A 15,000-nucleotide genomic window follows, 5' to 3' on the forward strand; every position below is an offset into this window, starting at 1 on the left:
CCCGGATCCCAACAGTGAGAGGAGATGTGGGTTCACAGCCCGGATCCCAACAGTGAGAGGAGATGTGGGTTCACAGCCTGGATCCCAACAGTGAGAGGAGAGGTGGGTCCGCAGCCTGGATCCCAACAGTGAGAGGAGAGATGGGTCAACAGCCCGGATCCCAACAGTGAGAGGAGAGGTGGGTCCACAGCCCGGATCCCAACAGTGAGAGAAGAGGTGGGTCCACAGCCTGGATCCCAACAGTGAGAGAAGAGGTGGGTCAACAGCCCGGATCCCAACAGTGAGAGAAGAGGTGGGTCAACAGCCTGGATCCCAACAGTGAGAGAAGAGGTGGGTCCACAGCCTGGATCCCAACAGGACAATGAAGGAGGAGAGCTGAGGCCAAGCTCCGTGCCACATCTACTGCTGTAGTTGGCATGAAGTTACCGAATAGCTTTAAGCTGAGCATAAGAGGGACGGTGTGCTTCCCGTACGCTGGCAGACCAGAGGGCTGTGCGGAGGATGGCTTTGAGAGCAGGAAGACAGCAAAGCCACTAAGAGGCTGTTGTGGAAGTGCGAGTAGGAGCCAGCAGGGTCTGAGGAGGGTAGCTGTGTTCAGTACTAGAGGCCCCTAGATAGAGTTCATTCTGTCAGCAAACCCTAGCTCCCATTGAGGAAGGAGCCCAATGGTGTGTGGCTTTCTTTTGAACGCCCACAGGAGACAGGACTAGGCCCTTTTAAGGAAGTTCTCAAACCATTCAAAGACTCTGTTAGTTGACATTAACAGTTTCCTCAATTTTTCTGTTTAGCAAAGAATTAAGTTCCCCAGAGCAACAGAATAAAGCCTGTCTCTAGCATAGACACTCCCCGCACTGAAAACAGGAATTCATCCTATCACCCTGGGCTTTCCAGACCCAGGAAAGAACTGCACAGAAAATGAAAGGAAGTCGGTCAATTTCGTTAATAGTCAATTATTACTGTTGTGATTGTTTATGTTCAAATGTTCAGATACAATTCTGAGTACACTGAAAAAAATGAGAATTTCTTGATTTTCGAAAATACAAAGCATTGGAATTCTTAAAGATATCCATACATATTTTATTTGTAACAATTTTTTTATCAATAAATGAAATAAAACCAAATGTAGACCCTGCTGAAGCACATTGGTTATTTTACTGTAATATGATTATTCCACCAGACCAGAGATTTTGGAGTTTATTTGATCGGATTCTAATCCCGTATGGACTTCTCTTTCCAGCTTCCACCACTGTGAAGGTTTTTTGAGACATTAGCTTGGATATCCACAGCTTTTACTGCTTTTACAGTTAACACTCTTCCCTCAGCTGTGATTCTTACTCTTTCAGTAAACTCTAGTCAGTGTTTGAGCTGGGTTTGCTGCACAGGCGTGGCAAGTTTTCCAGACTTATGCAGTCTGTTCCCTCCTTTCACTTTGTAATGCATTTATCCCTGGTTCTCCCCTGACTTCTCTTTTTAACACTAATGCCTCAACAGGTATAAATCATCCCATTCTGCATGGCGTATTCATGGTGCTTGTTGGTGTTGTTTAATGTATCTGCCCTAATTAGAATTCATCATGTCCTTTCTCTGCTTGCACATGTAAACTCAGAGTTCAGGTTGAGGAATGTTCCAGCTTCTTTATCTTTTAGTTTGTTTATTCTCCCACTCTCCTTGAGAACTATTTTAAGTCTTTCTCCTGACACTTAACCTGTTTAGCTCCCATTGCTTTCTGAGTAGGTGACTTCATACCTATTTCATCAATGAAATAATAGACATCAAAAGGAATCCTTTTGTTTTAACCCTCTTCATACAAAAGCTAGTATCTATATTCACTGTCTTGCCTTTTCTTTACTGTTTATGGTTTTTGTAAGGGAGTAGTTTCAAGCTTTGCCTCCACATAACAATGTATAAATATACTCCTGGCTGGGCTGAAAAACTCGTTGAAAAACACAAGATGTCCAAGTTGATATTTTCAATATTTATTAAGAAGGCTGATATAACAGCCTTTATACAGCACAGTTTTCATAAGTTACCAAGATACAACTTGTGTATAGTCACAAAACCAAGACAAGTTTTTACAGAGAGTAAAACTCAAGACAGATTTACAAGCATTTGTTCTACACAATTCTCATATTTTCAGGTCAGTTTACACAATCAATAGCCCAGGAATTTGCATTTGTTCATTAAATTTTTCAGAGTGTTAAGTAAACAAAAAAATAATAAAAAGATTAGCAAATCACCAAGAAAGCATGCAAGATATGGTCAGAGAAACGAGACACTTCTCCAAGTACTTCATGTGTTATTGGAAATTAATTTTATTAGGTTTTAAACTTTTCTTAGACAAGAAACACCTTTTTTTAAACAGATGTGTTGTTAAGATATTAGCACACACATTAATCAGTATGGGAGCACCTGAGCACATCACTGAACACAGACACAGACACAGTCGAATGAGAATCAGTCACATGCTGACTTCCAAAGGATGAAGTTAGTTCAACAGCTGCTGTGTTACCGAACGTTTAGTTATATACAGGGGAATGGATTCAGAAAATGCTCTCAGTCTACCTAGCAGATAAAGAACTTGATTAATGATTTCTGTTTAATGTGCATCTTTAATAGTAGCCACATGAGACATACAGAAAACATCAATATGTCATATTCAATGAGAATATAAGTTTCACTCATTCATTCTTGTGTTATACTAAAGGCAAATAACTATTAAGGGAAAAGCTCCCGATTATTTATCAAGCTTTCACTTTTATTTCAAACTCAAAGGGAGGAAAAGTCTCTTCTGTCATACATATATTTATAAACACATGTAGCTGTATTTGGCTAATTTTGGACTATTTGACATTATAGCAATTAAAATAAGTTTTTAAAAATATTGTTAGTTATGATTTAAATAATAAAGTAAAAAAATACTATAAACATCTTTATGGTATTTTAATGAAATGAAGCATTGATTAAATCATTTCTAACAAATTGGGCACAATATAGTAATAAATAATCTATTTTACTCCACATCACTGCCACCACTATTGTCACTACGGCTATCACCAACACCAAACAACCACTCTATAATGAGAATCAGTGTCAGCTGGTTACCAGCTATAATATTCCCAGGATACAATTATTCGAGTGTGTGTGCGATTCCCCCAATCAACCTCCTAGATATGCAGACAATGTATAGTTAACTATCATGAATTACTAAAATATGGACAATATTAAGGGTCAAGGGCAATTACCTCTTAATGTTGAGCATCGCTCTTTTAAACAGACATGGTAATCAGATGAGTTCAGAGTCACCACAATTTTTCTTGATATTAGGTAAAATCAGAGAAAACACCAACTTCTTGCTACTAGTGTTATCTGCATCTGTACAATGATTCTACAATTCCCCGTCTTTCATAAAAATTCACTCTGTGCTTTTTCTTCTCCAGTTGCAAGATTCCTTACTACTAATTTTTAAACCAACAAGCAACTTCCATTTTTGACGACTCAATGGACTAGTATGGAAAACAAAATGCTTCTCGAGGTGCTGCAAGAAGATTAATAACCTAGTGATTAGAGATTATAAACTTTGTTACTGTTAAGATAGAAAAGCTAATTCTAATAACATAACATAAAATAAAAAATGGAAAACCATGTGTTATTTACAAAAAAGTAAAAAAACACTAAGAGCCCTATTTGCAATTAAAAAAGAAATAGTTTCGCTGTGAGAAGGGCAGTCAGCGTCCCTCAGGAGTGCATTCGGTTAAGAATTGGTGTTGCATAGAGCAATTCCTGTAGCAACCTAGGAGCTTGGTCAGCTGCGAACCTGGCGCACTGGCAGGTTCTTTTTCTTTTGCAAGGGGAATGCTGGTGCATGAGGAGAAGCTCTGTCCTTGACCCTCTCGATGGATCTGATGGGTCTAGCCCTATTGCTAGTTCCTTGGAACGGAGGCGCAGCTGCATCAGAAAGGCTCCCATTGTTTCAGGCTTCATAACTACTCCTGACGACCTTGCTCTGCTGGTCCCTCTGGCCCTGCAAGTTGTAACTAGAATGGAGGAAGCTACCTGGCTACATAACCTTTCACAAATGCTTGGAGTACCAGCGACTGTAGGCCCAGGTAGGAGATAACCAGAATCGCCTGTGAAGAGCAAATGGCAGATCCTTTGATGTCACAAAAATCCTCTTAGACCCCTTTCCTCCCCAGTTGTGACTGATTATAGGCTTCCTCAAGTGGAGTGTCTGCTGGAAATATCCATGGCAACCACCACAGATGTAGCAGTCTCTAAAAATAAAATGTTAGCAGTGTCCTGTGTTTGAAAATTCCCATCTCCATGTTCACTTTAAAAGACTACCAGTCATAAATGGTACTGCATTGAGGGGAGAAGAGAATAGAGGAAGAGAGAGTTGGTGTTTTAGGACAAAGAAAAGAGAACTTGCATTTTTTAAATGAGTGTTAGTTATACAATTTGGCATATACTAGAATTTTTTTACTTCTAGGGTTTTACATTACTTTCAAATGTAATGTTTTTTTTTTCCTAAAAATGAGAAAATTCAATATCCAACCAATATTTTTGAGATGACTTCCTGTAATCCCAAAAAACCTCACATTAAATAAAGTAACAATTTTTAGGCTCAAATACTCTGCAAAGCAATTTGGTTCATTTTGGGTAGAGTGTGACAATAGGGTGAGAGCTATGGACGTCAATAAACTTTGTATGACAAATAACTTACATTTAATGTTCTATCTTTTTCAGGTTAAACGGAAGTTTATATTTTAATAAAAATTAGTTTGGGAACAATTTACTGTTTTTATCCATGCTGATGCTTATCATTGGTTGGAAGTTGTTTCTCACATATAAAATTTGAGAATTAAAAAGCTATGCAATAATTATTTCTCAGTTTGTATATAAAGCAATATTTGGAAATGTGCTTTCTTATTTCATAGATCTCTTTATTTAAGCATCCTGGTATCCTGTGAAGAAGGATAAGAAAACATTATTATTTAGGGGCAAAGTGAATTTAATCTGCATTTTTGCAGTGATATGTGTGCAAGGTCAGTAGCAAAATCAGGACCAGAAGCCAAGACTTCAGAGCCCACTGAGTGCATTTCCCACAATTCTGTGTTGCTTTCTTTATTGACACTGGTGATTGACAAGGAGAGAATGCTTTATTTTAATGATTCACACATTGGTTGTTTGGGTCTATATTATTAACATAGATCAAATATAATTTAATTTCAAACATTGGCTTTTCCAACTCCAACATTAGCTTTCTAATGATGATATTATCATCAACAAGAAAGTAGAGGAGGAGTAAAGACTTGAGGTTGAGGTCAGGGTGTTCATTATATCATCACTGAGTTTAGAGAAAAACCACAGAAAATCAGAAAGTGACAACAGTTTAATCAGTGTCCTAAGATAAATATGGTTTGTTTGCCGGAACAATAATTTCACGTCTCTGACAATCCATTATCCAAGAGAAAGGAAATATGTAGAATGATGCACGTCATGGCAGTTCTTCAATGAATAAACAACCCTCTTCATAGGACACACCAATTAATCTAGATGCCTTGATGTGTACGGTTGAGAATGCCTTGACTTCATGGTGCATTATAGAGATTTTAATGTTTTCAACCAAGGTACGTATTTTGTGGGTCAGCATTCTTCTTTAATATCCAGTCACTAGTTTTGTTTTATTTCTAGATGAATACAATTGAATTTTTACCTACTATTATCTCCACTCTTCACTGTTTTCAATTACCCAAAAACAGATGTGCTTTTACCACATAGAATTCAGACCTACTGCTGTATAGCTTTCTAATGTAGACACAGGGAAAACATGCACAGTTCAATCTAAAATCCATTGTTCATAACTCTTGCTTACTTTTTCTCACAAACACAGTCACTTTCTGGTCCTGTAGAAAACTCATAGATGAATCTTACGTCAGAATCCCAAAGCAGAAAGTTTTACGAGAATATAAGACAAGGAGTTTTTAGCTTTTCAAACCAAGATTCACTCTACCTGTCCTTTCCAACAAATTTTCTATGTGTATAAACAACTGCTTTCACTCTGCCTCGACCACCATAAAAATCTTTGTGCCTTTTCCATCTGCTCTAGCTCAGTCTGCTCCAAGACTTCTACCTTAAAAAGTCAAATCTCCTTTCATAGTTTCTCTTCACAGCTTTGAGTAATCCAGTGTCTCGGGCCGATTTTCATCGCTTTGCTTTCGATACGTGAACTTTTTGAGTCATTTTGTATTCCACACCAATGTGGTCTCTTTGCTTCTTGTTTCCTATCCCATGCTGGCTCCTGAAATGTAGCTCAGCACAGGACTGTTCAGCTACAGTCTCGATCTGAGGCTCCGAAGCTCTGTTTCCTCACCCTGAGCAGACACATCTTCAATGTGTTTGAGTAGGACTGACCAAAAGTTTGTGCCAGTTGACTAGTCTTTTTCTCAGGTCTACTTTGTCAAGCCAGATACAGGCTTCTCCAATCAAAGTCTTCTTCATAAACTTCCCTCCATTGGAGAAAAGTAAAATCTAGAAAACAAAGTCAGAATTATACATATAGTTATACACATATGTGCATTTTTCAACTTTTCAAGATTTTTATCATAAAAAAAAACTAGGAAGAGAGGGAGATGTGAGTACTTGAAAGTACTTGAAAGAAAGGAGAACTATTAAAATATCTATAAATACAAATTAGTCCAGATCAACATATCTATTATCCCCCCACTTAAATTTTATTATACCCCCAAATCACACACTGTGAAAGATAGGCAAGTATGATATAGAGAGGAAAAGCTTATTTTAATTAGATATGCTTAAATTGAGGTAAAATTTCCTATTTAAAATCTGTAATTTCAGATGTAACTATCACTGTGTTTTTTGACTTGGGATTTTACATAATTTCCTTATCACTAGAGTCCCTAAGATCGTATCGAGTTCATTTCAGGAACACTCCTCATGCTTCTTCCTCCCAGCTCTCCTCTCTTCATCTCTGGCTGACACCTTTGTTTTCAGAGGCTTTAGAGCTTTGTCCTTAATTGTTTCTTCCTACCTTCACACTAGCTAATTCTGTCAGTGAAGCTTAACTTTGTTTCTCAAATATATATGTATATTTTTTAAAAAACTTAATTTATGTGCATGTGTGTCTGGCAGAGTCCAGAAGAGAGTGTCAGCGTTCCTGAAGCTGCAGCTACAGGCAGCTGAGAACCAGCTGACATGGGTGCTGGGTCGTGAAACTTGGTCTTCTGGAAGAGCAGCATGTACTTTTCCCATTGAGTTATCTATCCACCCAGCCCCCGGACTTGGGTATGTTTATCTCCATTGCAAGACATTAAGTGCTGCTATCATGAAATGGCTTCATTTATCTCCATCTACTCCCCTCTATCCACATTTCCTTTCCCCGTCTTGTCTACTAAAGGCATGCTGTGTGAAAATCATTCTGCTAGACTGCAGGGAAAAAGCTAATGAAAATTAGGCCTTGCCCTAGTGAAATAGTGGCAGGTAAGCACACAAATTATTGTACAGGAGAAACTTTGTTTAGTAGCATAATAAGTAAAATAATTTGTGAATAATGTGTTATGAATTATACTTAGGGATCTCAGTAAAAATCTATATTGAAAGATGGAATACGGTGATACATGAGAAGGAAGCTTGGAAGGAGAGGAAAACATGAGCAAAGAACTCAAGGCTGAGCTAATCTAAAGAGACTCAGATGTGTCTGGAGTATTGATGAATGGAAAAGTGACATGGAACTAAGACTGAGTCAATATAGCTAAAGCTCGTTTTGGAGGATTTTGAATGATGCAGAAAAATGGTGTTTTACTGAGCAGCTTTAAGGGGACCCAACCAGTGTTTAGTGAAGGGAACTCTGGCCGCAGTGTGGTGAATGAAAGAGGTGAGACCTCAGTGAGAAGCCGACTAGGTGAACTACCAACATTCTGTAAATAACAAAAGGCAAGAGCCAAAAAGCATTAGAGAGCGTGACCATGGGAACAAGAGAAATCCACCTAAAGCAGCAAAACAGAGTAGAGAATTAGTGGATGATTGGATAGAGTGAATGGGCTAAGAGGGTTCAAAGGGCTCCTGGGGTGATACTTCTAATGATTAACTACTATACAGTATATGATCAATATATAAACACTGAATAATTGAATGAGCAACAACTATAATATGGATGAAAAAGTTCATCAGTAATATGTGATGCAGTTACCTGAAGAGAATGGCCTGCAGGACTAAGACTGAATCTAAAAGTCTCGTTGAAGGAAGGCTCTCGATCATGTCTGCATACCCTTGTTTTCTTCTTGATAACCTTTTTTTGAGTAGAGATGTTTATCACATATACTTTCACATATAAATCTGAAAATAAGAAGTAAGCCTGTTAAATGTCCATCAATCAATCACAGTGTTTTCTGATGCATGATGATGTTCTCCCTATGTTCTATACAAGCACAGTGAATTGTATACAATTTGTTGCAGAAAGCATACAGTGATTGAAAGTATACAATTTTCTTAGAAATTTGTTAGTTTTACTGTTGTTTATTAAATGTAGCACTCCAGTTTATATGCTGGAAAATCTAGCTGAAGACTAGGAAAATGATTTTATCCTTAAAGTGGAAATTAAATTCTTTTTTCACATTTTTTCTAATGTATTTCATGCACAGGTAAAGATTTAGGTAGAATTTCTCAGAATATTTGAGACACAGTCCTAGTCAACTAATAGATATCGTCCACTGATTATTATCATGAGACTGGATACCTGGTAAATGATCCGGAGACTTAAATTTGTAGGTGATATTTCTGCACTGGAGAATTTCAACTATCACTTGTTCACCATCTGTTTTCATTTCTTTTTTCAGTGCTAGCTTGATTTCTCCCATTACTTGAGTTTTTGCTGGAAGAATTTAACAAAAACAAGTTGAGTGACAGTCGCTACTTATTAAATATTTAACTTAATCACTTTCACATGTTCACTTACTGGATGTTTTATCAAGTGTTAAACACCTTATTTTATGTTATGGACATAAGGCACAGTCAAAATCCTTAAGGAGTAAATGGCTTCATGGGATCACATCATTCAGATACTTGTAATAAAGCATGCTAAATATGATGGTTGGCTGGTAAGCAGGGAGATAAAAGAAATCGTAAGGAGATGTATTACTCAGCTGTGGAGTCTTAGGCCTGAAGAAGCAATAGATAACCTTGTAGGAAGAAAGACAAACACGGAAATTACGAAATTCTAATACAATATACAGGGAATTAAAAAGCCTTAAAATGTGGTATGTTGTTTGCCAACAGTTGTGTATCACCAGGCTTGCTCCAGAATACATGGTAGGGTAACCAACTCTCTCGGTAGAGCTCCATTTCCGGTTTCCTTCGTAAAATAGAGACAGAAGTGATGTGCAATGGTAAAATTACATAAGGCAAAAGTCAAAGTGATCTAAACTAGATTCATTTTAGTTTCTTCTGGTGTTTTATCTTTTTTTTTAATTGGAGGAACATTTCGTGCCACATCAAATCTGTTATTAATCCACCCATTTCTCTATTAATTCATGGACTCATTCACCAAATCATAATTCATTCACTCTTCTACTTTGGCTGAACATCCTGCTAACAGAATGAATACACTATGTAGAGAATCCCAAAGCATGAATGCAAGTTTATTTTTAAATGAGAATGCTACATTTCAGATCTTGATAGATATAATCCACATAATGAAGACTGTCGATTTTTTTAACAGTACAAATATAGCCTGAAAACAAATATTTGAGAACACATTGTTGGCAGCTGTACTTAAAACAAAATATAAACTTAGATATTTTAAATATTCATTCATCCAGGCTCACAGGATTTTTCAGCTATTGAGGAGAGATATTTTAATTAGATATTTCTATGGATAAACAAATGCCTAGGAAGAAAAGTTCTGAAGCATATCGTGACATGGTTTCACAGAGAATGTGACACAGGACCTCATCCTGGAAAAGAGCTGGAGCTGGGAGTGAGATGAGGAGGAACTGAGATGCAAGGGAAAAGGAATCCTTCTGGACTAAGGAACAACACGTTAGCAAACAGGAACATCAAATGGGAAATCCAGGCCTGGGAAATCCGGGTCTGAGGGACTGCGAGGTTCTGTTCATTGGGGCCATGTTAACAGCTTTATCTACATATTCAGAACACAGGCATCTATTAACAGTCTTTAAATGCAGCTGCCAACAATGTATTCTCAAACATTTATACTTTAAAAAATCAGAAGGGCCTTTTTATGTGGATTATATCTGTCAACATTAAGAGTTGTAAAATTCTAATTTAAGTATAAAGTATAAACTTAGACATTTTAAATAATCATTCATCCAGTATGAATGAAAATATAAGTAAATGAGGAATATTTGTTTTATGTACTTTTCAAATTTTCAAAATGTTTGGCTTAACAACAAATGTAACCTCATAAATTCTACATTAAATCCACGGTGACATACTATTTTCACAGAAGTGTGTGAAGTTCATTCAGGATTAGAAATAGAAAGTATATTTTGACATCCATTTTGGACAATTGTCGATAATCTTGATACCATACTAACACTTAACTAGTGTAGTTTCTTGGAAGTTATGGGCAAAGTAAGATCAGAGGAAAATGGACACTCCTAAAGTTCCAATTTAATATAAAATAATAATCAGAAAACTGTGAAGTTACTTCAATAATGATATCACTAAGAAGCTTAAAAAGTGATTCAATTTCTAACTCCAAAAGCTGGAAAAAAATAAAAAATGAAACAAAACAAACGAACAAAAAAGCTAGAAAGTACCAAGAAAGAAATAATAGAAGATAAAAATAAAAATTTGTGAGGCAGAGAATTAAACAGATTCATAGATAACATTAACATATCAAAATTCTGGAACTTTAACAAATATTAGCACAATAAAAGGCAATAGTGAATTAGTCTATGGTATGTGGGCCGTAAGTATGACATTTTAAAATTATGTGCTATAAACGTTTTAGTGTCATGAGTGTATTCTAATACTGTTTGGCTTACATTTTGTTCACAATTTATTGTAGACAAAAAAACCATGAATCTCATCCAATATATTTACTTGAACTTGAGTGAGCCAGAATTCAGTTCCGGTTCATTAACTTATTTCTGAAACCTGTCTCCCAATACAACTCAGCCTGGCCCAGAACTTGTGAGCCTTCTGCCTCAGCCTCTGAAGCGCTGTGATTTCAGCATGACACATCACACCTGCTATGTTCTTTGGACATTTAAAATGGGAGAGAATTTGCCACCAAGCCTGGCGACTTGTGTCCAATCCCCAGACATCACAGAGAGGACTAAGAGAACTCCTACAAGTTCTCTTCTGACTCTGCATGCACCCTTGGCATTCCCCCGCCTCAACAAATGAATATGTGTAAAAAAAGGAGGGGGTGCCTAGTCTTACTGTATCTTGCTATGGCATGTTCAGTTTTATTCCTGGGAAGCCTGCTTTTTCTGAAGGGAAAATGGGGGAGGAGTGGATCTGGGGGAGAGGGGCAGTGGGGGAACAGATGGGGACAAGGAGGAGTGGAGGGGGGGCAAACTGCAGTCAGGGTGCATTGAAAACAAACAGACAAACAACGACAGCAACAACAAAAAACAAACAAAATACTACCGAAACATTTTTAAAAGAATGAAAAACCCATTTCAGTCCCTTTGATCTTTTAAAGGGCCTTTCTTGGGAAAGTAAGGGGGGAAAAGTCCAAAGTAAAATTTTTTTTTAAAAAAAGGACAATTTAATATTCTTTAACATCAGAGAAATTAGAAAAATGAAAATCCTTAGTAAAGTATTAAGCATTAGCATCCAAGCAAGGAAAATGCTATAGTCAGTCTCCTATCAAAGAACCTAAACCAGTTCTTCAGAGACAGAAAGACAGATCCCAGCAAAGACCAGTTCAGCAGTGTCCCTGACCACGACACACACTGCGGAAGTTTGCAAGGACAGGAGAGAGCGGGTCAGCACAAGAGGACCGCGGACCTCCGCCCTGAGTGGATGAGCAGTGAGCTCACACCCAGTCCAGGAAAGCCTTGCTAAAACTTTGAATTGGCAGCCTCGGTTCAGATGAAACAGGCATGGTGCCCCACGGTTGAGTCTCCAACGTCTTGTCCGAGGAATTCACAAAGCTTACAGGATCACTTCAGAGGATGAAGATATCCCTGTGTTTGCTGGATTGAACACTTTGACTGAATCTCAAAAGAGGAAGTGAAACCAACTCCAAATAGGTGGGCAGACTGATTATCACATGACTGGATCCCTATACCCAAAGCCATAGAAAGACAGAGAGGTGTCCTCCATTTATCAAACCATTCCTGAGGTAAGGGGAGGGGATTTCTCCTTTTTAAATTATTATCAGTGTATGTGAACTCTACAAAATATTTGGCTTTATTGCAACATTTTTCATATATGCATACAATGTAACTGGATTATATTCAGCTCCCATGATCCTTTGCTTTCCCCATGCCCCCTCCCTGAATCCCTCCCTTGGAAAGAGAATTCTCACTGAAGAGTAAGCAGTCACTCACTATGTGGAGCCAACAGAAGTGGACACAAGTGATAGCATTAAAGTCACTGAAGCCTTTCCCCCTGGGATTTTATAGTCCAAGTCCCCTCCCTTTCCTAGGTCCAAACTCCAATAACCAATTATCTGTCGCCTCCTACCTTCTCACTTGGGAGAAAGGTAAATGAAAAACTTGTTAATTAAAGTTCCCAAGTCATCAGACTGTCTGCTTCCTTCTGGGAAGTTTAACCTCACATCCTTCTCCGTGTGATATTTGTGAAGCGTTTGATAAGTTTCACTCTGTTTAAAGATTTTTCCCCCTTGCTCTTTAGCATTTCTAACTGAAGAGAGAAAAGTACATGTTTACTGAAGTCATCTTAAAGCAGTTTTTTGAGTGATTTTGTCTTCTGAAGCTGACTTTCATGTGAAGATGAAAAGAAATCTGTGTGTCTGCTGTCTTCACAGGGTGGGCACTGGCTCCAGATCTGGGTGAAACTTTGAGTCCCAGGGCACCACATACATAGAGGATGTGTGATAATATTTTAGAACAAGGGGCAAATAGCAGTAGAGAAAATTTCAAACAATGTCTGTGTCTTGATGTCTTAAAACTCATGCTTCTTTGAATGTATTAAAAGAACAATATTTTAAAGCTAGGTAAAAAAATGAATATTTTCTATACAATGAAATGGTAAATATTTAAGGTAATAGTCTGATTAACCTGATTTTAATGACACATAAAGTGCACACAAATTGAATCATCATGTGGTAGCCCACAAATATGTGTAATTGTAATGTGTCAATTTATGAAACTAATAATAATAATGTTATTCAAAAAAGAAATAAATTTATTCTGCAATGCAGCACAAACTTAACACTTAGAAAGAAGGAGAATAAAGCAGCAATTATGGCACATGCCTTTAATCCCTGCATTTGGGAGGTACAGGCAAGAGGCTCAAGAGTTCAAAGCCAGCCTCAGCTACACAGTGAGATCAAGCCATCCTGGTCTACATGAGACCCTGTCAGAAAGAAGGAAGAGTGGGGAATAGAGGTGGAGAGTTACAAAGCATATGTTTCAAAATAAAATAACCAAATAACATTGGAAGTGCAAATGAAAAATAGAAGTTGTAGTGATAATCTCACTTTGAAAGCATTAATAGATAAGAAACATCTGGAAACAAAACTAAGGAAAAAGTATTAAGGTAATACTACCTAAAGTATATGTGGTGGCTTGAATAGCAATGGCTCCCATAGGCTCATGGATTTGAATGCTCGGTCACCAGGAGTGCCATTATTAGGAGGTGTGGTCTTGTTTCGGTAGGTTGGTCTTACGGAGGAAATATGTCACTGGGGGTGGGTTTTGAGGCTTCAAATACTGAAGCCAGGTCTAGTGTCTTTCTTTCTTCCTGCTGCTCTGAATGTAGAACTCTCAAGTCCTTCTCCAGCACCATGTCTGCCTATGTGCTGCCATGCTCAACATCATCAGTACAATGGACTAAACCTCTGAAATTGTAAGCAAACCCCAGTGAAATGCTTTCTTTTATAAGAGTTGCCATGGTCATGGTGTCTCTTCACAGCCAAAGAACACTAATACAGTGTCTCATAGTTCTGGAAATATTGATGCATTCATATGTTGATAGAGCTCATTTAATTGCACTTCACAGATAGAAAAATATAATTAAAGAATGGACAGGAAAAGAATAAGTACTGAGAAAGAGTGCATTGCTGTATAAAGGAAACAGTCATTGTGAAATAATTAAGACTGTAAATATTTAATAGGTTAAAAGACCACTTGAGAAAATAACACAAGGAGAAGAAAGAAAGTAACAAGTGAAAAATGGAGGGAGGGAGGAAGGGAGGGAGGAAGGGAGGAAGGGAGGGAGGAAGGGAGGAAGGGAGGGAGGGAGGGAGGAAAGGAGGAAGGAAGGAAGGGAGGGAGGGAAGGAAGGAAGAAAATTAGAGGATTAAAACACAGGCAACCAATTGTATAATGGAAGAAGATGGATAGAAAACAGATTTCCGCATGCTTTAAAGACCACAGTAGAATTTAAAATTGAAACTGTAGGGAAGGGTTGGGGAGTTAGCTCAGTGGTAGAGCGCTTGCCTAGCAAGCGCAAGGCCCTGGGTTCGGTCCTCAGCTCTGAAAAAAAAAAAAGAAATTGTCCACATGTGCACATTGGGTCAGAGATGTGGGGTACAAACTACTACAGTATTAAAATGGATATATAGTTAATCTCTTAATACTTAGTTTCTTAACCTGTGAAATTTAAAAAATAAATTAATGTATAAAATATTTATTGAAATTAATTCATTCATTTATTTTACATTGACATATTCTTTTCATTTAAATTAATATTTTTATAAAGAGAATGAATAATTTAATTTGATTTTAGCAAAACTAGGTCCTTAGCTAGCTAACATGTTTCAAGCAGTGTAATTGTCAACAGCTTTTTTTTTTAGCACTTCCTGAAGTGTTCTTTTCATTA

At 37.5% G+C, this 15,000-nt stretch overlaps 1 protein-coding gene across 4 annotated transcripts in view; it reads right to left on the minus strand.

The window, feature by feature from the left end:
• Positions 1-1,960: 1,960 nt before the first annotated feature.
• Pclo (piccolo presynaptic cytomatrix protein) overlaps positions 1,961-15,000 on the minus strand; it is a 345,647-nt gene continuing 332,607 nt past the window's right edge. For all 4 annotated transcript variants that reach the window (XM_052719673.1, XM_052719671.1, XM_052719672.1 and 1 more), the window contains 3 exons: positions 8,753-8,887; positions 8,207-8,352; positions 1,961-6,528 (listed from right to left, as the gene is read on the minus strand). In XM_052719673.1, coding sequence (XP_052575633.1) covers positions 6,388-6,528; positions 8,207-8,352; positions 8,753-8,887 — 422 coding nt within the window. In that variant the 3' untranslated portion in view covers positions 1,961-6,387. The remainder of the gene's footprint in view (positions 6,529-8,206; positions 8,353-8,752; positions 8,888-15,000) is intronic.

This window comes from Peromyscus californicus, unplaced genomic scaffold (genome assembly GCF_007827085.1).
Source record: "Peromyscus californicus insignis strain IS unplaced genomic scaffold, ASM782708v3 Scaffold_6__1_contigs__length_162567912, whole genome shotgun sequence".
NCBI lineage: Eukaryota > Metazoa > Chordata > Mammalia > Rodentia > Cricetidae > Peromyscus > Peromyscus californicus.